Source organism: Zootoca vivipara, chromosome 12 (assembly GCF_965207765.1).
Source record: "Zootoca vivipara chromosome 12, rZooViv2.hap1.1, whole genome shotgun sequence".
In the NCBI taxonomy this organism is placed as follows: domain Eukaryota; kingdom Metazoa; phylum Chordata; class Lepidosauria; order Squamata; family Lacertidae; genus Zootoca; species Zootoca vivipara.
In genome coordinates, this window is record NC_142595.1 from 32,122,615 (window position 1) to 32,149,201 (window position 26,587).

Below are 26,587 nucleotides of genomic sequence, written 5' to 3' on the forward strand. Positions count from 1 at the left end.
GTAACTATCATTCATATGTTCGAACCCCCTAATTTCAGATTTGACCTTTTCACTTTGTGACACACCCTGAACACCAATTGGTCACATTGATCATATGCTCACTGGAAGACTGAATAAGCATTTACAGGAATATTAATAACTTGATCTCAAGTATCATTGATCTTCTCATACTAGTTTAAGTTTTTTGTTTGGCTTGGGACCAACAGCAGTTTTATCTCAACCTCATAGTGTGCTGGGAAGAAGAAGGGGAGACCAAAGGGGGAGATCCATCTTGGGCAGGGTGCCTGAAGGCTGGCTGGGACAGATATCTTGCACTCCAGTGATGCACTGCTATGGGGAGCAATTTCTCTTGAAACTACCATGCTGTAAAATTAGGACTCCATGCAGATTGAATGCATAAATATGTGAAAAAATGATATTTCTTAAAGTTATGACAGTCTCTGCCACATCTTCAATTGTCCAAAGGAGCACAAACCCCAGGAGAGTGCCTGCTCTCCTTTGGGGAAATTCATATCCTAAGTAGACAGTTCCCTGCCATACTTCCATTCTAGGGCCCTAAACATCTCTTGTCACTTTTGTCTCATATCCCTGCTGAGTGCACATGCAACATTTGTCCCACATACATTGAGATCTGATAACTTGTTTTCTGTTTCCTAAAATTATGTTTGCATAGGAAATTACTCTGGAAAAAATTACTTTGGACCCTGTCATTTATACTAAATTACTATGACTCCTCCTGTACTTTAGCAAACTCCCTGTGGATTTGTCAGGCTGCTACAGTGGTAATCAAAAACAATCTGAAACCCATATAGAGTGTACCTTTGTACAGAGCTCAATGACAGGAAGAACTATGCCAGCCTAATTGACAAGTTCACCTTATCAAAAGAATCTGGAGCCACAGAAGAAAGACTGTGACAACGTAGTGGAGGGTTCATAGCAGACAGAAAACCCAATTCTTGGTCGATATTTACCCTAAGAGACAAGAATGTCTATGTGGTTACTATTCCTCTCTCTGTGGCTGCAGCTGCCCTCCGCTGATGGAAAGGAAGACACTGTTATGTGTATCATGACCGATCTCTTCCAGCTCCCCTATGAGTATTACCAGAAAGGGAATGTACTTATCGGACAGATGACTTCTCAGCTTGGCTGTATAATGGATGAAATATCTTTTACTGAACACCCTAAAACAAAGTTTGCAGAACAACTTCTGTAAGGACTCTCCACCACCCACCTGCCCAAATAGACACAAGATTAGGTCATATACAATCTAAAGAAGCCATGCAAGTAACTGCAGTTAAAATGAATGGATTATTCAAACGTGTACACAATATCCCATCTACACTATAGTATTTGTATTCATCTGCATCAGTTTGCTTTACCACATATGAGTGGAAAGCACTTTTGCTGCACATTCCCTCCTCCTTTTTTTTTTTTTTAGTAATGCAGGTTTCAATTGGCAGACAGGACTCATATTTTTGCACCAGTGAAGTCTGGGCATTAGGACTTTTGCTTGCAAAATAAAGAAAAGACAGGCTGACAGACTGAGCTTGGCTACTGAATGTGAGCAATCTATGGCCAGTATGACATACCCCAATATTGTTTGTTCTCATCATCTTGTCATCTGCAGAAAACAATCTATGTGCTGTATTTATATACTAGTAGTGCTTGGGTACTGAGCATATTATATACTCAATCATCATTGCTAGGGCAGCTTTTTAAAACAAAAAACAAAAAAAGTTCAGTGTGAAGGAAATTACTTCTATTGACTCCAGGTTTGGCTAAAAGTTTCTCCTCTCTTGCCCACCCATGATTGGCTCATTTTGTTTGCTCCACTGATGCATGTTTGCTGGCCATAGCAGATGCCTTGGCAGCATGTTCCAGTATTAGAGAAATTGTGCAACTGCACATTTTGTATCAGATGTAAGTAGAACTTACACCATATCATAAAACTACAACTGCTAGAAGGTTTATCTACAGTATCAATATATACTTACTTTTCTTGTAGATTAGAAAATATGGCAACTTAAGACCTAATTACGTTTGCTGCCAAAATGATATAAGCAAGGTAATTCTCACAGGCAGATGATAACATGAAGGGTTGAGGGTTAGATACCTGTCTTACGCAAGATGCAAATTTTAATTTAGTGCCACACCGAAGAATTATCAGCATGTCCTATCCTTGGCATTTGCTGTGAAAGAGATCAATGAGAATCCAAAGATCCTACCAAACATCAGCCTGGGGTTCCACACCTATGATAGCTACACAAATGAAAGGATGACTCATCAGAACACCCTGAAGCTTCTGTCCAGCACAGAAATAATTGTCCCTAACTTCATATGTGACAGGAAAAAGAATATGATGGCTGTTATTGGGGGACAAGACTCTGACATCACCCTTCACATGGCTATTATCTTAGACATCTACAAAATTGCACAGGTAGGATAAGTGTGTGTGCAATGAAGCTTTTTTTTAAAAAAAATCTAATAGAATAGCCCTTCCCTGGCATTTTCTAAACTTTATTTCTTTTACATTCTTTATGAGTGGGAAAAATATTACATGGACAAAATGTGTAATTCATTCCAAAGCCCAAGTCTTTGCTTATATTTTATCACAGCATCCATGGAGTAAAAAAAAATAAAAAATCATTTATACTTCTTTTCCTTGTGTATATGTATATGTTGAGCAATGAGCTATACATTTCTTTCATTTTGATTGCAGCAGCATATCCAGCAGTGGAAATAATTTCTAAGATATTTTGATCTTATGATTTGCAAAGATTATGGGGAAGTGATTCTGACATTTTTAAAATAACCAATCGATTTGCTGTATGCATGTTTTTAATATGGATGCCTCAAACCATACATATTTTGTCCAAGGTAGGAAGGAATTATGTGGAGAGAAATGATCAACATTTAATCACATTTAATTATGTATTTGCAACCTTCCTCCAAAAATAAAATATCTAATGGAGATATTAGATATCTTTTGGTGTTGTAGTTCTGCAGGCCAAAAAGAGAAAGTGTATAAATATTAATGAATAATTTTGTCACATGGGGAAATGTTTGAGTAGCAGGGGCAACCCAGTCAGATGGGTAGGGTACTAATAAAATAACAACAACAACAAAATGTATCACCACACACACACACAAAAAAAAAATTAAGGCAAAATACATTTTGCACAGGCTGCAAAAAGACCAACATAATTCAAAATGAATATTTCCTATCTGATATTTTGATAAAATAAAAAGAAGATGGAATTTAGTAATGGCAAAAGTACACCGGTATGCAGAAATTGGAACAAAGCCTTTTATATTTTCACTTCTTATATTATGAGAACAAATTTAAATACTGAAGAATATTTCTATTTTGGAAAATTATCCTGCCTTCAGATATTTTGAATATATCTCAGCAGTTTAGTTTGACTTCTGATCATCATGTTGAAATTAATCCTATTTTCCCTTAGGTGGCCTACTGCGTACTAGCTCCATTGAGGAGTATTAAAGCCCAGCTTCCTTCCCTCTACCGAATGGTTCCCAAAGAAATCTATCAATACAAAGGAATTGCACAACTACTTCTACATTTCCAGTGGATATGGGTGGGGATTATTGCAACAGATGATGAGAGTGGAGAAACATTTATGGAGATCTTGATCCCATTGCTCTCTCAGCATGGAATCTGTACAGCCTTCTATCAAAAAATGCCATCCTTATCTCAGGCTATAGAGAATTTCAGTTCATTAGACCTCATTCGGACCACATCTGTTCGCTTCATCACTTCAAAAGTCAAAGTACTGATTGTATGTGCAGAACCTAAGACCATTGCAGCTTTGATATGGATTATATATTTATTTTCCTTATTAGAAGGTATCAGAGAGACTTCAATAGGAAAGGTGTGGATTATGACAGCACAATGGAATTTTTCGCCAGAAATACTGCACAAAGATTTTGATATACAGGTCTTTGATGGCACATTGTCTTTTGCAATCCACTCAAATGAAATACAGACTTTCACAAGCTTCCTAAAGACATTGAATCCTAACACTGCCAATGGAGATGGTTTTATCAGGATCTTCTGGGAGCAAGCTTTCAACTGCTTCTTTTCTGATTCTAATGAGCACAAGGAAAGGATGGACAGTTGCACGGGCCTGGAGAAGCCGGAGAGCCTCCCTCGGACCCTGTTTGAAATTAGCATGACTGGCCAAAGCTACAGCATCTACAATGCAGTCCATGCCATCGCACAGTCTTTGCATAGGATACACTCATCCATGTCAAAACACAGAGCCATGTCAAAGAAAAGTAAACTAGGTCATAAAAATCTTAAATCTTGGCAGGTGAGATTTCACACCCAGAATAATCATCTGGTCAGTTGGAATACATCAACAGAATAAAACCAGCACACAATATTCACCTCTGTTTAAAACTGCTACCTCTTCCAGCTTGCTCATTTTCTTTTGCTTGAGCATATTTTATTTTAACGACTGTTTTGTGTTTGTGTATTTATCCATTCTGTTTTCCTTGAAAGGTAGCATAAAAATATTTCAATAACAAATATATAAATACATATTATCTATATGTTTCTGAAAATTGTAGTGTGGACACACTCCTTTTCTGAAACCTAGTTTAAAGAAGAAATTTCATTATCCACATAATGGTGCACCTGTGGCCATTTTTCTTTTCTTTTCTTGCCTTGCTAGCAGTGGCTATTGATTAGTCACTAGAAAGAAACATAACTTTGTATTGCTTGATTCTGCACTTTATTTACTTTGAAAATTCAATTGAGTGATCTTTATAGTCCTCTTCCCCACCATAGCAAGAAAAATGTATTCTTGTGTTGTCCCTTTTTGTCATTTAGTAAAGCCTGCTTTTTCTTCATTCTGCATAGCTTCACTATTACCTGAGGAGCATCTCATTTAACAACAGTGTTGGTGAGACAGTTTCATTTGATGAGAATCGTGAACTAGCAGCTGGATTTGATATTATGAACTGGGTTACTTTCCCAAACCAATCCTTCTTACGAGTGAGAGTAGGAAGAATGGATCCACAGGCATCACAAAACCAAGAATTTACATTGAATAAGGAGGACATCATGTGGAACAGTGCACTTAATCAGGTGAGACTGGACTACCATTTTTTTTTTAAAAAAAGAGGGACACTATTGTATTTTTAAAATGTGGATTCTGAGATACAATAGTGTATAGTAGAGTATTCCAAAATTTTGCTACACTGAAAAAAAAAACTCCAATCCCTAGGACTTGAATCAAGCATATTATTATGCCACCAAACCATAGCTGCCAAGTTATCCCTTTTTTAAGGGAAATTCCATTATGCTGAATAGGCTTCCTCGCGAGAAAAGGGAAGACTTGGCAGCTATGCACCAAACTTTTCTTATGAAGTAGATTTTGACAATTGCTTGGTTCTACAAAAATATGAGTTTCAAATATTTGTACATTTACTAAAAACTAAAAAAGTAAGCACTCTGTGACATAAAGCTGCAATCCAGGAGTTAGTTTACTTGAACTGAGATCTCATCGGCACTACACATTTAGAAGAGTATCATACCACTTTAAGCAGTCATGGCTTAAACCATAGAGTCGTAGGCCATAGACCAGAAACCAACATAGGGGCTGACAGCTGGCCAGTTTTTCTCTTTTCTGCAGAGGGCAAGGTTATTTATATGCTCTGATAACCCCTAGCAAGCAATCAGATTGATTATATTCTCTGCAGCCAAAGATGGAGAAGCTCTATACAATCAGCAAAAACAAGACCTGGAGCTGACTGTAACTCAGATCATCAGCTTCTTATAGCAAAATTCCAGCTTAAACTGAAGAAAGTAGGAAAAACCACTGGGCCAGTAAGATACAATCTGAATCAAATCCCTTATGAATACACAGTGGAAGTGAGGAACAGGTTTAAGGATTTAGATTTGGTGGACAGAGTGCCTGAAGAACTATGGATGGAGGCTCGTAACATTATACAGGAGGCAGCAACGAAAACCATCCCAAGGAAAAGGAAATGCAAGAAAGCAAAATGGCTATCCAATGAGGCCTTACAAATAGCGGAGGAGAGGAGGCAAGCAAAATGCAAGGGAGATAGGGAAAGATACAGGAAACTGAATGCAGATTTCCAAAAAACAGCAAGGAGAAACAAGAGGGTCTTCTTAAATGAGCAATGCAAAGAAATAGAGGAAAACAATAGAATGGGGAAAACCAGAGATCTGTTCAAGAAAATTGGAGATATGAAAGGAACATTTCGTACAAAGATTACCATAATAAAGGACAAAAGTGGTAAGGACCTAACAGAAGCAGAAGACATCAAGAAGAGGTGGCAAGAATACACAGAGGAATTATACCAGAAAGATATGGAGGTCTCGTACACCCCAGGTAGTGTGGTTGCTGACCTTGAGCCAGACATCTTGGAGAGTGAAGTCAAATGGGCCTTAGAAAGCACTGCTAATAACAAGGCCAGTGGAAGTGATGATATTCCAGCTGAACTATTTAAAATTTTAAAAGATGATGCTGTTAAGGTGCTACACCCAATATGCCAGCAAGTTTGGAAAACTCAGCAATGGCCAGAGGATTGGAGAAGATCAGTCTACATCCCAATTCCAAAGAAGGGCAGTGCCAAAGAATGCTCCAACTACCGCACAATTGCGCTCATTTCACACGCTAGCAAGGTTATGCTTAAAATTCTACAAGGCAGGCTTAGGCAGTATGTGGATCGAGAACTCCCAGAAGTGCAAGCTGGATTTCGAAAGGGCAGAGGAACCAGAGACCAAATAGCAAACATGCGCTGGATTATGGAGAAAGCTAGAGAGTTCCAGAAAAACGTCTACTTCTGCTTCATTGACTATGCAAAAGCCTTTGACTGTGTCGACCACAGCAAACTATGGCAAGTTCTTAAAGAAATGGGAGTGCCTGATCACCTCATCTGTCTCCTGAGAAATCTCTATGTGGGACAAGAAGCTACAGTTAGAACTGGATATGGAACAACTGATTGGTTCAAAATTGGGAAAGGAGTACGACAAGGTTGTATATTGTCTCCCTGCTTATTTAACTTATATGCAGAATTCATCATGCGAAAGGCTGGACTAGATGAATCCCAAGCCGGAATTAAGATTGCCGGAAGAAATATCAACAACCTCAGATATGCAGATGACACAACCTTGATGGCAGAAAGCGAGGAGGAATTAAAGAACCTTTTAATGAGGGTGAAAGAGGAGAGCGCAAAATATGGTCTGAAGCTCAACATCAAAAAAACCAAGATCATGGCCACTGGTCCCATCACCTCCTGGCAAATAGAAGGGGAAGAAATGGAGGCAGTGAGAGATTTTACTTTCTTGGGCTCCTTGATCACTGCAAATGGTGACAGCAGTCACGAAATTAAAAGACGCCTGCTTCTTGGGAGAAAAGCAATGACAAACCTAGACAGCATCTTAAAAAGCAGAGACATCACCTTGCCGACAAAGGTCCGTATAGTTAAAGCTATGGTTTCCCCAGTAGTGATGTATGGAAGTGAGAGCTGGACCATAAAGAAGGCTGATCGCCGAAGAATTGATGCTTTTGAATTATGGTGCTGGAGGAGACTCTTGAGAGTCCCATGGACTGCTAGAAGATCAAACCTATCCATTCTTAAGGAAATCAGCCCTGAGTGCTCCCTGGAAGGACAGATCGTGAAGCTGAGGCTCCAATACTTTGGCCACCTCATGAGAAGAGAAGAATCCTTGGAAAAGACCCTGATGTTGGGAAAGATGGAGGGCACTAGGAGAAGGGGACGACAGAGGACAAGATGGTTGGACAGTGTTCTCGAAGCTACGAACATGAGTTTGACCAAACTGCGGGAGGCAGTGCAAGACAGGAGTGCCTGGCGTGCTATGGTCCATGGGGTCACGAAGAGTTGGACACGACTAAACGACTAAACAACAACAACAACAACCCCTAGCAAGCAACATTGTAAAATATTATGAGGCCAGGATTGTAAATTACTCTAACTAGCTAATCAACCTCACAGCCGCCGTCTTGGCCTTCTGGTGACTATATCTCTATGTTTCAAAAAAATGTAAAAGCCTTTTATTCTTTTAAAATTATAAATATATTTAAAGTTTCAAAGGTTATACACATCCTTGGCCCTCTAATTTTTTACACAATACAAACTGTAGGAGTGGTGCAATAGAGTGCCAATTTCATCCAGAATAGTTACTATTGCTACATAGTAACACAACTCTGTTGAATATTGAGTCAGGCTATCTGGTTTAACTGGAAGTAGCCTTTGAAGGTCAGAGGAATACTAGTATATCTTACCCAGCTTTTTCTGCCTGAGAGCCATCTCAGTGGGGATAGAATATTCCTGTTTCTGCATCTTGGATTTAGGTGCTCCGCATCACACCTTTGGAATACATACTGAATAAGGATAGGAATTAACAAATATGGCAATTTTGTTTTTTCTCAGTATCTCGTATCTCCAATCTTGAGTACAATTCTCCTCATTTTCAGTTTGCTTTAAAAAAAATCTCAGGAAAAGAGTTTATAAGCAAATTTGTATTAATGTGCATATGTGCATTCTTGCCAATATAAATATTTTGAAAACAAATTTCCCCAATGCCATGCACTTTAACATTATTTTCACTAATATAGGATTTTTATGCAGAATTTACATTGGTATGTCTTTTCGTACATAAATCATGGCCTGTGAAACTGCATTGCAAAATTCAGAGAAGTGCAAATATCTGTGTGAGAAGTGAATTTACTTTTCAATGCAAATTAAATTTATTCATCATCCCTAATCAGGACTCTTTGCTATCACTTGGTTAGATCTTAACAAATGTTACGATAATTGGAACACCAGTTTCCATTTATATTATGAATACCATGAAATATTTATAATTTTGGTCTTGTTGTAAACAATGTAAATATGTAGCCTAAAGGAAACTTGAACACTTGCAAGTCCTCTGCCTCCCTTTTCTGTGGAATCTGGGGGGGGGGGGGAATTCAACACACTTTCACCCGAAATGACACCACCATTTTTAATATTAATTACTTGCCCAATCAATAATTTTCCAAGATTCTGCCCATCTGCCTACTGTCTAATTCATGATTTCTTTCCATCAGTCCCAATACCATTTCTCAAGACCAGAAAGGATGTTATTGACTGCTTTGTTTAAAAGCTAAAAACACACATTATTATCTTCTTATGAATAGGTACCGCCCTTTGCTCTGTGTAATAACCACTGCCACCTGGGCTATGTGAGAGAAAAGAAGGAAGGGAAGCCATTTTGTTGCTATGACTGTGCTCCATGTCCAGATGGGATGATTTCAAACCAAAAGGGTAGGAGACATCATGTGTAGTGGTATAAGATACTCCATCTTATATTTCACTAGGTGTACCCAGACATGCATTGCTGTGGCTAATCCCTACAACTCACCCCACCCGTCCTGACCCGTGACCCGTGACCCGTCCCAACCCTGTCCTCCCCACACACCCCACCCAGGCGAGCCCCCTCAGCTGAGCTGCTTTGGAGAGGGAAGCTTTGGTAGCTGCAGTACCAGTGGAATCGTCGCTTTTTTTCCTTGTTTTTCAAAAAAAAGGATGTTTTTACCTGTGACAGGTGTGACATCTGTATAATCTAAGTATATGCAAACACTCCCATATTCGCATGGAACGTTGTGTCAAAATTTCAATGCAGTCGGTCAAGCGGTTTCTGAGGTAGTTGGATGCGTACTGTCACAGATGGGTGTTGGCTACTCCCGAGTAAGCACTCCACACATCCTCTAGATTTTTCAGAGTTTTATTGTGCATGTTATATACAGTGGTGAGATGTCTCAAATCATGTATGCTCTGCATGGGGCAGAAGCCCACAATGGCGTCTCGTGGGCTCTGACCCCCCTTTTAAGACTGGGCATCCAAACGCCCCTCCTCCTTGCTCTACGGGTCCTCCGTGGTCCCAAACCAGGCTCCTGAGGTGCCGTTCTACCTCCTCCCTCCTTTCCAGCCCCTGCTGAAGCTAGCTCCTCCCCTGCTTCCCTGCTACCAACCTGGAGCTGACCCTCCAGGACTCTGCAGAGCCCTGGACCCATCTTTACCACTTCCTGTTCCTGGTTTTCCCTCCCAGACTTGCTGCTCTCGCTGCTGCTCTCCCAGCTGGTTTAAGTAAGCAGAGTGGGCTGCTCTCTGCAAGCCCTCTCTCTTACACGTACGAACGGCGTCCTTTTACATAGATTAGATAGATAGATAGATAGATTCTCATGTAAAATAGGTTCAAGTTTTTCTTTCACATTTTCATAGTACTTTCCATTTTTCTTGACTTTTATTCAGAATGTTGGTGAGTCCAGTATTGAACTTACTTTTTCACTGTGAGCCAGGTTTGGATAATGGATGTGTTTTATTTTTACTGAACATTTGTTCCGCACTCTGCAGCCACTTTCAAACACCTCTTTTCAACTTTGAAAACAGTGGAGGCTGGTAAATTACAATTAGTAGGGTACTGCCCTACCAACCTTAGTTTGCGCTTAGTCAGCCCCCACCTGCCTGCCTTCTAACTAACCTCTAGTACAGGGGGTGGTAGCACTGGTTGTCCATGTCCACTTAGTCTTAGTGTTGCTATTGTAGAACATAGCAAATATACAAGTTGTGCATTAGTGAAAGCAATTTATGCACAAGTGATATTAATTGCCCCATAGCAGATCTGCAGAAAATAGCAGTCAGTAACTCAAAGTGGTGTTAGCTTACAAAGCCCAAACTCCAATCTCAAGTTTTTGGGGATGTAATCCTAGACATGTTTACTCAGAGGAACCTCCTCCAAAGTAAGTGGGTATAGGGTTGTGTCCTTGGTCTTTCTCTCAAAATTGCATTCTACATTACAGATGCCCACTACCTTTTTTTAGTTTATTTTATAAAATGTCTACGGTATTTAACTGATTTTCACTTACTTAATATATATATTTTCTGCTCTCCTATAGTTCATATATGTGTCTTGACTAACTAAAACAAACAAATAAACACAGATCTGAACAGCAGAGCAGAAATTGGAAATGGATGCATTCACTTCATTTTGCACTGGGCAATAAAGGTCAAAAGAATGGCCTCGGCCCAGTATACCTGAAGGAGCGTCTCCACCCCCATTGTTCTGCCCAGACACTGAGGTCCAGCACTGAGGGCCTTCTGGCGGTTCCCTCACTGCAAGAAGCAAAGCTACAGGGAACCAGGCAGAGGGCCTTCTCGGTAGTAGTGCCCACCCTGTGGAATGCCCTCCCATCAGAGGTCAAAGAGATAAACAACTACCTGACATTTAGAAAACATCTGAAGGTGGATGTGAGGGCGATCTGGCTGCAACATCTGTCACCCCATTGATTGCCAAGGTTGATTCGGCTGATCTGGCTGACTAGGCGGGTGTCCCCTCCCTCCCTCACCGCTCCATGTGTGTCCCTCCCAAAGCTGTGCGCTCGGTGGAAGAGGACGGCCATCCCAGATAGAAGGAGTGTACCGTTCTTCAGTCAAGGATATATGATAGCTGCGCTCCCCTGCTAGAACCTCCCAACAAGCTCATGAAAACATCTGAAGGCAGCCCTGTTTAGGGAAGTTTTTAATTTGTGACATTTTAATGTATTTTATTCTTTGTTGGAAGCCGCCCAGAGTGGCTGGGGAAACCCAGCCGGATGGTGTAGCGATCAGCTTAAAAGTTAGCCAGGTTGTAGAGGGTTAATCTTAGTAGAACTCTGAGAACCCAGGGGGGAGGGCTCTGTGAGAGTATAAAAAACCCCACCCCTGGAGTCAGTTAGTCAGTCGGTTGTTGAGTTGGTGTGGAGTTAGGAGTTGGTTGGTTATTCGCAGAGAGAGCTGGTTTAATATTGAGGTGGACATTAGATAGTGATTATAGGCAGACAGGATACAGAGCTGTGTGATTATTTACAAATATTTATTTAGTTGACTTAGCGGTAATAGGCCGGTAATTTATATTTAGAGGTAATAGGCCGGTATAGGAACCACCTGTAATTTGGAACATCTAAGATTTGTACTGCAACCATTAAGCTTATGAACACAATAAATCATCTTGTTTTATTTTACCTTATCCTGGTCTGAGGTGTGTGAGTGTCTGAAGGTATTTACTTTGTCGTTGGCACATCATCAATAGACCGTGAAACGTCCGGGGGTGATGTGCAAGTCAGAGTGACCGTGACAGATGGGCATGGTACAAATAATAAATTATTGTTGCTGTTGTTACTGTTATTGTTATAAAAGAAGAAGAAGAAATGACAAGTGCTTGTGACTATTAATGCCTCTTTTATTTCATTTTTTCAGATATGGACAATTGTTTCAAATGCCCAGAAAATCAATTTCCAAACAAAGACCAAGATCAATGCATTCAAAAGGCCTTCAATTTCCTTTCTTTCTCAGAACCTTTAGGGCTCACTTTAGCTTTCTTGGCTCTGTCATTTTCTCTGATCACAGCTTTCATACTTGGAATCTTTACTAAGCATCAAGAAACTCCCATCGTCAAAGCAAACAATCGGGAACTCACCTACTCTCTCCTCATTTCCTTATTGCTCTCCTTCCTCTGCTCCTTCCTATTCATTGGGTGGCCTCACACAGTGACATGCTACTTACGACAAGCTGCTTTTGGTATCATATTTTCAGTGGCTGTTTCATGCATATTGGCCAAAACAATCACTGTGGTTCTGGCTTTCGTGGCCACCAAGCCAGGTTCCACAATGAGAAGATGGGTGGGGAAAAGATTTACATATTTCATTCTTCTTGGTTCCTCCTTTATTCAAATGAGTATTTGTTCTGTATGGATATGCACAGCTCCACCATTCCCAGATTTTGACTTTCACTCTCTGGCTGAAGAAATTGTCGTTGAATGCAATGAAGGGTCTGCCACAATGTTTTATTGTGTCCTTGGTTACCTGGGTCTCCTGGCCTTTGTGAGCTTCACCGTGGCTTTCCATGCCAGGAAGTTGCCTGACAGTTTCAATGAAGCCAAGTTCATCACTTTCAGCATGTTGGTGTTTTGCAGTGTTTGGTTGTCCTTTGTGCCCTCATACTTGAGCACCAAAGGGAAGCACATGGTGGCTGTAGAGATCTTCTCCATCTTAGCCTCCAGTGCTGGGTTATTGGGATGCATCTTTGCCCCTAAATGCTACATAATTATACTGAAACCTAACTTGAACAGAAAAGACCACTTATTTAGGAGGAATTGGTAATGATCTACTAATTTCAGATCCCCCCCAATTAATTTTTATTGCATAATTTTTATGAATCTAAATTGTGATGCTTCCTGGAAGAAATATATAAATAAGCACTTCTTTTTCCTGTTCAATGAACTTTTGATATTACATCTCTTTCTAATTAATTTTGTCTTGTGGAATAATATACTTCAGTCTTTTGAAAAATAGCAAATCTCATTTGCAAATTATAGAATCATACCTGTACATGGGTTTCCTCCCTCCCTAGCTGGGATTATAGTTTAAAAGACAATATCCGTGTTTTAGGGTAGGGAACATTTAGAATGGTAATTTGGAGTTATGCAACATGATTAGCAAGTCATGAGCTGGAGGAAGATGTGGTGGCTCTATGTTTGTGGAATGCTCTCCCCAGGGGGGCTCTCCTGGTGCCTTCATTATATAGGCACAAGCATCAAATAGAAGCACATGGTGGCTGTAGAGATCTTCTCTATCTTGGCCTACAGTTCTGGGTTACTGGGTTGCATCTTTACCCCTAAATGCTACATAAATATCCTGAGGTCTGATCTGAACAGCAAACATAATCTAATTAAGAGAAATTAGAATACATTTACTAATAATTGAGATCCTTATGATTGACTTCGTTTTTGTTTTGTTTTTTAAAAAAGATAACAAAAATATGCATATGTTAATAGGACTTCCGCACAAGTGATATTGAGTGGCTTTCCAAAATTACTTAAGCTCTATACCACATCAACAATTTTTATTAAAAAATCTGGATTCCATTCAACGTCTACAGCACCTATGTCAGTCTTATAAAACATATGTAGGAGAGGGGAGTAAGGTCCTGCCATCAGTGGAACTGCCATAAGCTCGATGCAAAACAGATAACATGAGCACAAATATCTTTTGACTACTGGAGGAAGATTTGGCTTGAAATACTCTCTCTATATATCTTTTTTTTAAAAAAAAACCCCAACAACAATAGTGTTTCAACCCAATGTTCCTGCTGTTTCCTGGATAAATATGGAGGTAAGAGATATTGATATGTTCCTACTTCTATCAAGAAATAAGTGTATTGAAAGAAGTGGATTGTTGCCTGATAATGGGAATGAAGTAATAAATATTAACAGAACAACTAAAGCTGTTGAATGTATGAGATCCAACTGAATATGAATATACAGCATTACTGAAATTCATTCACAGACCTGGTTAAAATTGCAAACAAAAAGGCACAATATAAGACATCAATGTAACTAACTTTCATTTGCGCAATTATATTAAAGTAAAAGTTGAACCCAATGACATCTGGGCATCCAACCGAAAGCTTTAATATTTGTCTACCATTTTTACTATCGGTCTGAAAAATCTCTACACAACAAACACAGACCACTCAGTACCAGTGAAATTTGACAAGCACATATTATCATTTTGCTCTGTTATTTTGCACATAACAATGCCCAAGGGTAAGATTTTGAACCCTGTAATCATCTCAGATTGCTAGGATTCATTTCCCCCTCTTTTCAAATCCTATGTGGATTATCTGAGGCAACAGATATCAATAGTGCAGTGAGAAAACTTACATAAGGTATCTCTGTGCTATTCAGAAGGGGGTGAGAAGCTCCGAACAGGCAGGGCTGCCCCGATTTGAATTTCAGCAGGATCCCTTTACCAAAACAAAAGCAAAACCCAGAGCTATTGAATTGGAGGGCCTTTTAACCTGGCTGATTGTGAATTTCAGGTAGAAACTTGAGCTTATGTGACAAACATCACCCCAAGATGGCATGGATATTTCTGTTGCTGCTGCTGCTTTCACTGTGTCTAAAGTTGTCTCAGGCTGTGTATACTGTACATTCTGTTATGTGTACCATGACTGATTTGCTCCATATCCCACACAGCTATTATCAAACAGGGGACTTCTTTATTGGAGTGATTGCTTCACAGTTTGGCTGTGTATTTGATGAAATACCTTTCCATGCACATCCCGGAAGAAAGTTTGCAGCTGAACTTATGTAAGGAGACATTTTGTTCCAAAAACTGACTTTTTTAAAAAATTGCATTTAGACTGATTAGAATTACATACTGAATACATATCATTGTGTATTGGTTGCATTTTCCTCATTTTAGATTTATTTTCCTGACCTATAATCTGCTTCTGACTCTCTCATATTGGCTGCTTACCCATCATCCCGGTGGGCACTAGTTGTGGCTCATGACATCAGACCTCCAGCCTCACAGTACAAAGGCCTCCCTATCATGAGGTCAGACACCGGGGGAATTCCCCAACCAGTTGCAGAGGTGTCTGGGATATCCTGCAACCCATTGGTCTGAAAATCAGTCAATCTTTTCTCTTGCAGAAAATGAGTGTTGGCTGAATGATCTATGTAGGGGCATCAAAATTGGTTGCAGCTGTAGGCTGCTTTGGCGGTGATATAGCAAAGGAGCTGCCTTGAGTGGTGGATAAGGCATTGGGTGGAATTCTTAGTCAGATAATAATAATAATAATTTATTATTTATACCCCGCCCATCTGGCCGGGTTCCCCCAGCCACTCTGGGCGGCTTCCAACAAAACAGAAATTCTAAAATACAGAAATCCATCAAACATTAAAATACAGAAATCCATCAAACATTAAAAGCTTCCCTAAACAGGGCTGCCTTGAGATGCCTTCTAAAGGTCTGGTAATTGTTGTTCTCTTTGACCTCTAGTGGGAGGGCATTCCACAGGGTGGGTGACACTACCGAGAAGGCCCTCTGCCTGGTTCCCTGTAACTTGGCTTCTCGTAGTGAGGGAACCGCCAGAAGGCGGTAAAGGGATCCTGACCATTAGGTCCAGTCATGACCGACTCTGGGGTTGCAGCGCTCATCTCGTGTGATTGGCCTCTATCCCAAACCTCTATCCCAAAACAGGTATGATCACAGTTTACAATGTTGACTCTACAAATGATACTTCCAAACAAGGCCATCAACATTTAACACATATGGGCTGGAATCTGAAGGGACTTAGGGTACAGGTGGTGTGTTGTTGTTGTTTTTATTTTTATTTTTATTAAAGGTTTCTTGAATTACAAAGGAGTGTTCAGTGCCTCTCATATTTTTAACATGTATCATTTTTGCAAATCAGTTTCATTTATTGAGACACTAAGAAGGTGGTTTGTATGGGAAGAGAGTCAAAAACACTGGAAGTAACCCACTGGCTGCACAGATTCTGTCATCAGGAAGGGTTTGGCTTCTTGGACCATGGTCTCAGCTTCCTTGAGAAAGGGCTGTTGGCAAGAGATGGCCTGCACCTCACAGCAATCGGCAGCAATGTGTTTGCTAAGAGTTTCACAAACCTGTTTGGGAGAGTTTTAAACTAAAAGGAGGAGGGAAGGAGATAATATTACAGACAACAGAAGAACACCTGGTACTGGGGGTGATAGCTTCATTGATGCACAGGAAACTGAGGTGGTGCTCCAGAAACCTGCTAAAGAGCAAGAAACTATAAGAAAGAAGCAGCTGGAGGGGATGACTCATGGTTTCTGTTGTCTTCTTGCACAGAGTATGGGAAATAAACAAATATCCCAAGTATGACCTGGTAGACATTACTGAAGCCTGGTGGGATGGTATTGATGACTGGGATGTTGAAACTGAGGGGCATAACCTCTTCAAAAGGAACAGACCAAACAGGAAGCAATGAAGGAAGAGTAGCATTATATGCAAATGATATGTACAATTATGAAGAGATCCATGACCTGGATCATGGAAGGCAGATTGAGAGTATATGGGTAAAAATTGTAGGAGAAAGAAACAACAGTGACCTTACTGTGGGTGTCTGTTATAGAGTGCCAAGCCAGACTGAAGACTTGGATGATGTCTTCTTAGAGCAGATTATGAAACATTTGAAAAGTCACAGAAAATGTTAACTACCCTGATTTCTGTTGGAACTCAAACTCTGCCAAGAAGATGAGGTCTAACCAATTCCTCCATTGGCTAACTGACAATTTCATTTCCCAAATGGTAGAAGCAGCAACAAGGCAATCATTTATCTTGGAGCTGGTCCTCACCAATAGGGAAGTGCTGGGAAACTTGTGAGGAACCTTTTATTATGGTACATGGAAGTGGCATGGACATAGATGCTTTTGTCATGTCAATGAAAATGTGTCTGCCATCCATCCAAATTTATATAAAACAATAATATCTTTTCTCAGTAACTCTTGGTTTTGTTTTATTACAATGTGTAACATTGTAAATGTAATTTTTTCAGAATGTATGAACAGGGCTTTACACAGATTCGTCTCTGTCCTTAAGATAATTATCCCACAACATTGCCTTTCGGTTATCCACATTTCCCCCTTCCCCTTCTTGAGTTCTCTAGTTGAATTATAACATCACAACATTAGTTTAAGATATTACTGGAAATACATTGGCACATAATGCAAAATCCCGGCTTGAATTAAAACTCGGTTGGCATAATTGCAATATAAGATTGTCTGTAAACTATGCTGAAATTAAATAAACATGTTTTCTTTGGTTCTTTTGCTGCAAAAGGTATCTTGAACAATGCAATTCTCTTGGGAGACAGACCCTTTAATTATAACTATTTACTTGGTATCATCCATTTCGCCAAACCCCTTGCGAATTAACAGCACAGACTGAAGGCTGTTGTAAAATATCCCAGAAAATATGAATGGCTGCAGGGAAATTCCATGTATTATAAGTATTTAGTACTATTGACAAAAGGTGTTTGTACCAAGCTGCTTCTGGATTATTGATAAAAGCTGGATATTCCTCGCCAAGAAGTGGTCAAAGATGACTAGGACATTTCTTTTGCTAGGGCTCAGTTTGTGGCTCCCTCAAAAGGTGTGCAAGGCATACACTGCTATGTGTAGCTTGAGCGAACCCTTCCAGCTCTCACATCAATATTATCAGACTGGTGACTTTACCATTGGAACAATTGCAACTCAGTATGCCTTCATATTTGAAGAAATAGCTTTCAACAAAATCCCCACAATAAAGGATATTGATCGACTTATGTAAGGGAATTTTCTTTCCCTCTACATGTGTTAGAACAGACTAGAACAGCAGCATGTGGATTATATGCAGCGCTTTTCCCCTAGGGGGGGTACTCAAGGGTACGCAGTACCAGCACACCTTTTGTTGTTGTTAAAAAGTGTGACACTACTGTAACAACTTCATGGTAGGTACCAGCACCTATTTTTTCTAGGGGAAAAAAAAGCACTGATTATACATATAGCCACTGTCATGATCAGAGAGCTATGTGGGGATGATTTCTTTAAAGATATAACTAACAGTTTTCTTGCAACCCAGCATACTCTCTTCTACATTATTTGCTTAGCATTTCTTCAATATACTCCCCCCTCCACCTCACTCTGAGTGGTGTGTATTTTTGTTTATACATTAAGAAGTAGCGATGGAAGTAGTAGAAGAAATATTAGCCAGCTTAGTGTCCGAATCACTTGCTTATTTGGGGAGGAAAGATCCTTCATTAGGCATTTCTAAGTGATGCTCGACTTAATGCTGCCTGCAAAGTCATTTTACCTTTTACAAAGAAAAAAAGAAAACCTCTGCTGACCCCCCCTCTTATTTTTAAAATAATAGGAAGGTCCAAGGACATAGAGTAAAGGAACACAGACATACTGTGCATATAATGCACAGAAAAACACAGTGACACAGCAGTACAAAGCATTGTGATGGCCCTTATCCAGCTTGGGTTACTTTGTTGGCATTGCAGCTCAAACTGTGTAGGGAAACAGCCACCCTATATTTGTGTGGCTGCACACTCCTAAAATTAATCCACGCTCTATTTTTGTCATGCTGCTGGATTATGCTGTGTTTTGTTAATTTGCATTGTATTTTAGCAGTCTTTATAATCTTCCATGTTATTTTAATCAGAAAGGCTTCATATATGGGTTTACTACCTGATTTGACGGGTCACCTGGATTTTTGTGCAAGCAGTTATAAATCAAGATGAATGAAACCAACCAAATTTAAAGGCTTCTTGGAATGATTAATTTAATGCAGAAATATGTGTCATGCCCTTTATGTTCCCTCTGAAATCAAAAGAGTAAGATGTTATATAGTATTCATTTCGTATATCGTTGAATATACTGAAATGAACTGATAGTTGATGGCTCAATATATGTCTTAAACATAACAAAACTCTTCCTTTAGAGCAAGGCCTAAGTATTACCAGCATGTTCTGTCCTCAGTATTCGCCATCAAGGAGATCAATGAAAACTCCCAAATTTTACCGAATGCAACCTTTGGCTTCCACATTTACGACAGTTATATCAATGCAAGGATGACTCATCAGAACACCCTGAAACTTCTTTCCAGCCAGGAAAAGATTATTCCGAACTTCAAATGTGATAAGCAAAAGAATCTGATAGCGGTCATTGGAGGACTTGACTCTGAAATATCCCTTTACATGGCTACTCTGTTAGGCATCTACAAGATTCCACAGGTAACATGCATGGGTCATACATCTTAACCTAGTGTGATATAATATTTATTCTTTTACTATTTAGCCTAAAACTCAATGTCTATTGTCTCCATTTATTTTCTCTTTTGCAAGCAACTATAAGCCCGTGAGAGAAATAGATAATTGTGTGTTTTAATCTATTGAACATTTAGATGGAGATAGATATTTTGAAATCACCTGCCAAATAAAATGGTCAGATTTGGGTGGGCAGGTGTGGAATTCATCAAGTCAGATTACAATCAGAAAAACAGATAAGGGGTGAGAAATGAAGTCCCAAGACTTGCCTTAGGTGTCTAGGGCTAGAATCCTACAACACCTTGAAGGCTACAGGTTCTCTATGTTTATAATACTTTCTTAACAGGGAAATGTGATATCTTTATCCAAAAATAATGGAGTCATTTAGAGACTTGAAGACCTGGATATTTTCTTAGTTTAAAATATTTCTGTAAGTGGAATGATTAATACCTATTCCATTCAGTAGTGTGGGAACTGAGACACAATGTTAAAGATATATGAAGTACTTTCTACAGCAGTCAAGAACACCACAGAACCATATTATACATTACAAAAAAGCTGGTTTAAAGGATGCCAGTGTAGACTAAGTGGGTGTAAGGTTGCAGTAGATCCAAGCCCCATTAAGATGTTCCAGCTGCTGGCAGAGGGAAATCAAGACTTTAACCTAGTGTTTTATGCTGGGATGCCATTTCACATGACATTATTTGTGTAATTTTACTATTGTGTTGATTTTTAAAGACTTTCCTCCTTTTGCTTAGCTTGCCTATTGTATAATTGCTCCAGTGATGGATGTTAAAAACCAGCTGCCTTCATTCTATCGAATGGTGCCGAGTGAAGAATATCAGTATACAGGGATTGTCCAGCTTCTTCTGCATTTCCAATGGACATGGGTTGGGATCCTTACAATGGATGATGATAATGGAGAACAGTTTGTACAGAAATTGATGCCAATGCTTTTGCAGCATGGAATCTGTATAGCCCTCAATGAAAAAACTCCATCTGTATCTCAGGCTATAGAGAAGCTTTCATTTGATTCCATTCTGAAGAGGGCTTGCTATCTATCCAACTCCAAGATCAAAGTGCTGATCGTAAATGCAGAAAATCCCACCATAACATGTTTGACATGGACAATATATTTATATGTTACATTGAAAAGCATTGCAGAGACATCAGTAGGCAAAATATGGGTTATTACAGCTCAATGGGATTTCTCATTGGATACAATGCTCAGGGCTATTGATATACAAGTTTTTGACGGTACCTTGAGCTTTGCAATACATTCAAATGCAGTGCCAGGGTTCAGAAAATTCCTTCATCGCCTACAACCGAACTCAGAAAAAGGAGATGATTTTATTAGGATTTTCTGGGAACAGGCTTTCAGTTGCTCATTTTCTGGTTCTAAGGAGGTCAAGGAAATGTCTGATAGTTGCACTGGTGAAGAAAAGCTGGACAACCTCCCTGGGACACTCTTTGAGATGAGTATGACTGGCCAAAGTTACAGCATCTACAATGCAGTCCATGCCATAGGACATAGTTTACATAAGATGTACTCATCCAGGTCAAAACACAGAGCAATGCAGGACAGAGCTAGATTGGATGTTTCAAATCTACAACCTTGGCAGGTAATGTTTCAAATCAGGAGTACTCTTCTAATAGCCAGTTTAGTGTATGATGGCACACAATTTAGAGCACACCTAAGAAAATGTTTCTTTTTCTTGAACACGGGTTCACAGTTAACAATGGGTGATTTAGAGCCATCCAGAGGTTACCTGACTCTAACTCTCCTCAGCCCAAAAAAGCAAGATCAATGGTCACAAATGATGAGAGTCATAGTTCCAAATCAAAAAAATCAAAAAAAAAATCAGAAGGGTCACAGATTCTGCATCCATTCAGCAATGATCTCATAGAATCATTCTTCCTCTTTTTCACATCTACCTTGGTTTCTGTAATGCTGATCTACCCTACAAAAGGCCTTACTCCATTGCTCATAGATTTTACTCTGTGAATTATTATGGTCAAATATAATACTCTGTTATTGTTATTGTCATTGACACCTAATTATTTCAGGAATGACCATATTTACAGACAGCGAACATAAGGACACCCTATTCCACTCCATTCTGCCCCTTTTTGTGACATTTTCATGACATTTTCAGGTGATTTCTGGGATTGGTCCGATGCACACATGTGTGGTCATGCACATCTCAGACATGCCTAAACTGGTCTCTGCCTGTATAGTCAGGGACTGGAGCTTATTAAAATTAGAATGATATATTAGAATGATCCTGTTCCTTTTTGATTATTTTGTAAAATCTGCCTTTGATTGTTTTCATTCGAGATTCATCCTTTCCTGAGAAGCATCATATTTAACAATAGCGCTGGTGATATAGTGTCTTTGAATGAGAAGGGTGAATTAGCAGCTGGATTTGACATAATAAACTGGGTAGCTTTCCCAAACCAATCGTTTGCAAGTGTGAAAGTAGGGATGATGGATCCAGAGGCTGTAACAGATCAAGACTTCACAATCAATGATAAGGTTATCAAATGGCACAACACATTTAATCAGGTGGGATTCAAACATAGTTATTGCAGAAAATGTGTCAGGGGACCACCAAGGGTCAGCGGAGAGTCCAGGAAGTGGGGACAAGTGCTCTCCGATGCAGTAAGAGCCCTGGATAGCAGTGATGCGGAGCTGTCCGCAGGAGATGGTGCTGACCCTCAGGAAGCGGTGCAGAGCCTTGAGGATGCTGAGGAGGGAAGGTCCTCAGAGGGATGTGTTGGAAGGTCAGACCAGAGAGCTCAGGAAGGGGAGGTGCCAGAGGAGTCAGCACCAGCCCCTTAGCTAGGCAGTTCCAGTGGGGAAGGTTCTCCAGCAGCCCCATCACCCCAACAACAGAGGAGTGAAAAAAGGCGTGCAGAGAGGAGGAAATTTCGAACGCCCAGTGTGTTCTGTTGGTGGAAGTCACGAAGGGCGGTGCTTCCGGATTCTGATTCGGGATAGTACAGTCATGCTTTTTGTTGCTCTGTCTTGTATATATGTACAGTGGTACCTCTACTTACAAATAACTCACGAATGTTTCTACTTACGAATGGAGCTCCATCCACCATCTTGAATGCGGTTTAGATAGGATTTTTTTCTACTTACGAATTTTTAGATAGGGTTGCTTCTACTTACGAACTTTTTTTCTCCCAATGCATTCCTATGGGATTCGACTTACAATTTTTTTCGTCTTACGAATGTGCATTCGGAACGCATTAAATTCGTAAGTAGAGGTACCACTGTATATAAATAAAACTCTGTAAAAACCAGCTACAGAGTTTGGAGCAGATTACTCGTGAGGAAGCCCCAGCACCATTACAAAAAGTTAACAGGGAAAGAGTTCAATACAGTGGTACCTCGGGTTACAAACACTTCGGGTTACAAACACTTCAGGTTACAGACTCCGCTAACCAAGAAATAGTACCTCGGGTTAAGAACTTTACCTCAGGATGAGAACAGAAATCATGTGGCGGCGGTGCGGCAACAGCGGGAGGCCCCATTAGCTGAAGTGGTACCTCAGGTTAAGAACAGTTTCAGGTTAAGAACGGACCTCTGGAACGAATTAAGTTCTTAACCAGAGGTACCACTGTATTTATACTTTCCCATATGATGGTGATCAATGAGAGGGGAAATCAAAACAGCAGACAAGAAAAAGCTTATGGAATACCAAATAAAAACAAAATTAAATGCTGTCCCCTGACCTTCTGACCAGCTGACAAGAGTCCAGCAGGGATAGGGGTTTGATAGGCTGTCTATCATTGATTCTAGCTGTTCCCTACCTTTCTGCTTTCCTATGTCTAAAATTCAAATTATATTTTTCTATATTTTATTGAAATATGAACTAATGGGTTAAAACAACTCTTCTCATGCTAGACATCTGTTCATGCTTGAAATCTCACTAAATATGAAAGTTATCTATGACAAGATTCCTTTGCAACCTGAAGTTTTTTTGTGGGTTCTTCCCCCCCCCCCAATAATTAGCAAGGTTAGAAACTTTCCATTTACTTACAGTGAAGTGCTGTAAAAGCATTAAATGTATATAGAATGACAGCCTTAGAAACCTCACTTCTATTATAAACAAATTTATTTACACCACCACAGAGTACTTGAATACAACAGCAATTTGTTTTTCTCCTCTTTTTATCAATAGGTGCAGCCCCTTGCAGCGTGTAATGACTACTGCTATCCAGGATACAGCAGAAAAAAGAGGGAAGGGGAGCCATTTTGTTGCTATGATTGTACTCCATGCCCATATGGGAAGATTTCAAACCAAATGGGTAAGGGCACAAAATGTCTAATGGATTACGTAATGCACTGCATCTTTCAATAGATTTACTTTCAGCTATGCAAAACAGAAAACAGATTATGATAATCAAGTTATGAAGCAGATTCCATACATGTTACACCAGAAGGACCTAACTCCATAAAACTGTTTTTATAAAGCACAAGCTATGGTAATCTTTGCTATCTCTTGTGAAAAGAGAACACTTAGCAATGCTATGACATGTATTGTTTAGGAAATTCTGAATCCTGGAAAAGTCATTGCATGGCTGAAACGTAGACCTCTGAGCCATACTGTATAACTACACCCCCTCTGCTCCCCACTTCCTTGTATTTTACTTTTATGTAGTATTTGACAGTAGATATTTCAAAAATGAAAAATAAACTTGGACTAAAATAAAGCAAAACTTAACACCATCGGAAGGGCCCACTTTTGTTTGGACTGCTTTAAAACAGAGTTTGGGAGGAGTCCACATCTCCGAAGATTGGGCTATATTTCATCATCATTGGGCTGTTCATTGGGCTGTTATTCATCAGCTTTCACACTTCCCCAATATTTGGCAGCAGATTAATTTGCTTACAAAAATTAGTTTTTTTTACAAAGTGCTCTTTCAAATAATAATAGTTAATTACCCACCCCCATATTGCATTGAACACAACAAAGGCTGTCTTCCACTCAATAGTGAGGAACTAACAGAAAATTTGTTTCATTTTTTTAGATATGGATTACTGTAGCCAATGCCCCAAAGGCCAGTTTCCAAACAGCAACAGAGACCAATGCCTCCCTAAAGTCCTAAACTTCCTGTCTTTCACAGAACCTTTGGGAATCTTTTTAACCTTTTTGATTCTGTCTTCTACTGTAGCCACAGCTTTGGTGCTAGAAATTTTCATCAAGCACAAGGACACTCCCATTGTCAAAGCCAACAATCGGAATCTCACCTACACTCTACTCATCTCCCTCTTGCTCTCTTTCCTCTGCTCTTTGCTATTCATTGGCTGCCCTCAGAAAGTGACCTGCTGTCTACGACAAACTGCCTTTGGCATTATCTTCTCTGTGGCTGTTTCGTGTGTTTTGGCAAAAACTGTCACTGTGGTCCTGGCTTTCATGGCCACCAAGCCAGGATCCAGGATGAGGAAATGGGTGGGGAAAAGTCTGGCCAATTCTGTTGTATTTAGCTGCTCCATTATTGAAGCCATCATTTGTGTTGTGTGGCTATGTACTGCTCCTCCGTTCCCACATTTGGACATGTATTCTCTCATGGAAGAAATCATAGTGGAATGCAGTGAAGGATCTGTCATTATGTTTTCTTGTGTTCTGGGATACTTGGGATTTCTTGCCATTGTTAGCTTCGCAGTTGCTTTTCAGGCCAGGAAGTTGCCAGATAGCTTCAATGAAGCCAAGTTCATCACTTTCAGCATGCTGGTATTTTGCAGTGTTTGGTTGTCCTTTGTTCCTTCTTACCTGAGCACAAAGGGGAAATACATGGTGGCTGTGGAGATCTTCTCCATCTTGGCCTCCAGTGCTGGGTTACTGGGTTGCATCTTTGCCCCAAAATGTTACATAATTATCCTGAGGCCTGACTTGAACAGCAGAGAGCAGCTTATACGTAGAAATACCTAGGAATTAAATTGTTTTGCTTTTTATGTATTATTCCATTGAAATGATTATTCAAATGTACCCCTGGAAACATGGTAAATAACTTGGCCTTTTCAAGTAACATGCTCCTGTGACCCTCAATATTCTACATTTCTTTTCTTATTTAGTTTGATTTTCCAAATCTCCCAACTCCCCTTAAATGGAAGAGTGGGGTATACATTTTTCTCTGAGGGTCATGTTCTCTCTTGTCCATATGTTTGAATGTAGAGTTTTGCGTGTGGAGGTCCCCAAAACCACCCGTCAAATAACTCACGCCATAGACAGAATTTTTGTTTAATGGTTTTGGCATGAATTTGGCCACAACTTTTATTGAAATACAAATATAAAATAAGTGAGTGGTTGCATAGGCATTGGTTCTCCAACTGTCTCCTAAGGACAGAAATCCTACAGGGAGAGACAGGAAGTCGGGTGCAATAGGCTCTCCCCTCTCCCCTCAGGCTCCAAGGGGCTCAATGCGCAGCCCTGGCCCCCGACCGGGGTTATGGACACTGCATAGAGCCCCTGGATTCCTGACCGGAATTTCCCCAACACGCAGGCATTAACTTAAGGGGTCAACACAGTCAACAGACCCCATATACAACCAATAACCAATGCCTAACCGCCAACCTTACAAGTTGTGACTATTTGCTATGCAGTAGGCAAAAACCAGATGGCACCAGCCAATCAGCCAAATGGAAAAATTCCTACCAGGCCCCTGAATACAGGCAACCCATGAGAGGCACAGCAATGTCAACACAGAGGCCTAAAAACAGCGGAGGGAGGGTGGGGATCCGAAAATGCAGCCAAAGAGAAACCTTTCTCTTTGGCTTTTATACCCAAGGGGCTGACCCATCAACTTGCAACATACAAAATTGCCCAACAACAGCCAGGGACCTATCCAGCAGTGACCACTCATGCCCCCACCTTTGGAACTCAGGAGTGGTTTGTTAAGCCCCCACCGC

The 26,587-nt window shown here is 40.1% G+C and overlaps 2 protein-coding genes across 2 annotated transcripts; both read left to right on the forward strand.

Moving 5' to 3' along the window:
• The first annotated feature begins 1,066 nt into the window (after window positions 1–1,066).
• On the forward strand, window positions 1,067–16,848 carry LOC148683954 (vomeronasal type-2 receptor 26-like). Its single transcript, XM_088654689.1, has 8 exons — window positions 1,067–1,209; window positions 2,146–2,437; window positions 3,465–4,331; window positions 4,883–5,110; window positions 9,195–9,321; window positions 12,292–13,189; window positions 15,071–15,184; window positions 16,710–16,848. Exons 1-8 carry the CDS (start codon window positions 1,067–1,069, stop codon window positions 16,846–16,848), a joined length of 2,808 nt encoding a protein of 935 aa, XP_088510815.1.
• A 1,184-nt stretch (window positions 16,849–18,032) lies between these two features.
• Window positions 18,033–25,610, forward strand: LOC118095172 (vomeronasal type-2 receptor 26-like). The gene is made up of 6 exons (XM_035136215.2): window positions 18,033–18,184; window positions 19,344–19,635; window positions 20,427–21,290; window positions 22,007–22,234; window positions 23,859–23,985; window positions 24,709–25,610. Exons 1-6 carry the CDS (start codon window positions 18,033–18,035, stop codon window positions 25,608–25,610), a joined length of 2,565 nt encoding a protein of 854 aa, XP_034992106.2.
• The last annotated feature ends 977 nt before the right edge of the window (window positions 25,611–26,587 follow it).

Coding starts and splice junctions, on each gene's coding strand:
- LOC118095172 (XM_035136215.2), top strand. CDS start 18,033: ATGTGTAGCTTGAGCGAACCCTTCCAGCTCTCACATCAATATTATCAG. Junction 19,636..20,426: donor GCATCTACAAGATTCCACAG/GTAACATGCATG, acceptor CCTTTTGCTTAG/CTTGCCTATTGTATAATTGC. Junction 22,235..23,858: donor GGCACAACACATTTAATCAG/GTGGGATTCAAA, acceptor TTTTATCAATAG/GTGCAGCCCCTTGCAGCGTG.
- LOC148683954 (XM_088654689.1), top strand. CDS start 1,067: ATGACCGATCTCTTCCAGCTCCCCTATGAGTATTACCAGAAAGGGAAT. Junction 2,438..3,464: donor ACATCTACAAAATTGCACAG/GTAGGATAAGTG, acceptor ATTTTCCCTTAG/GTGGCCTACTGCGTACTAGC. Junction 9,322..12,291: donor GATGATTTCAAACCAAAAGG/GTAGGAGACATC, acceptor TCATTTTTTCAG/ATATGGACAATTGTTTCAAA.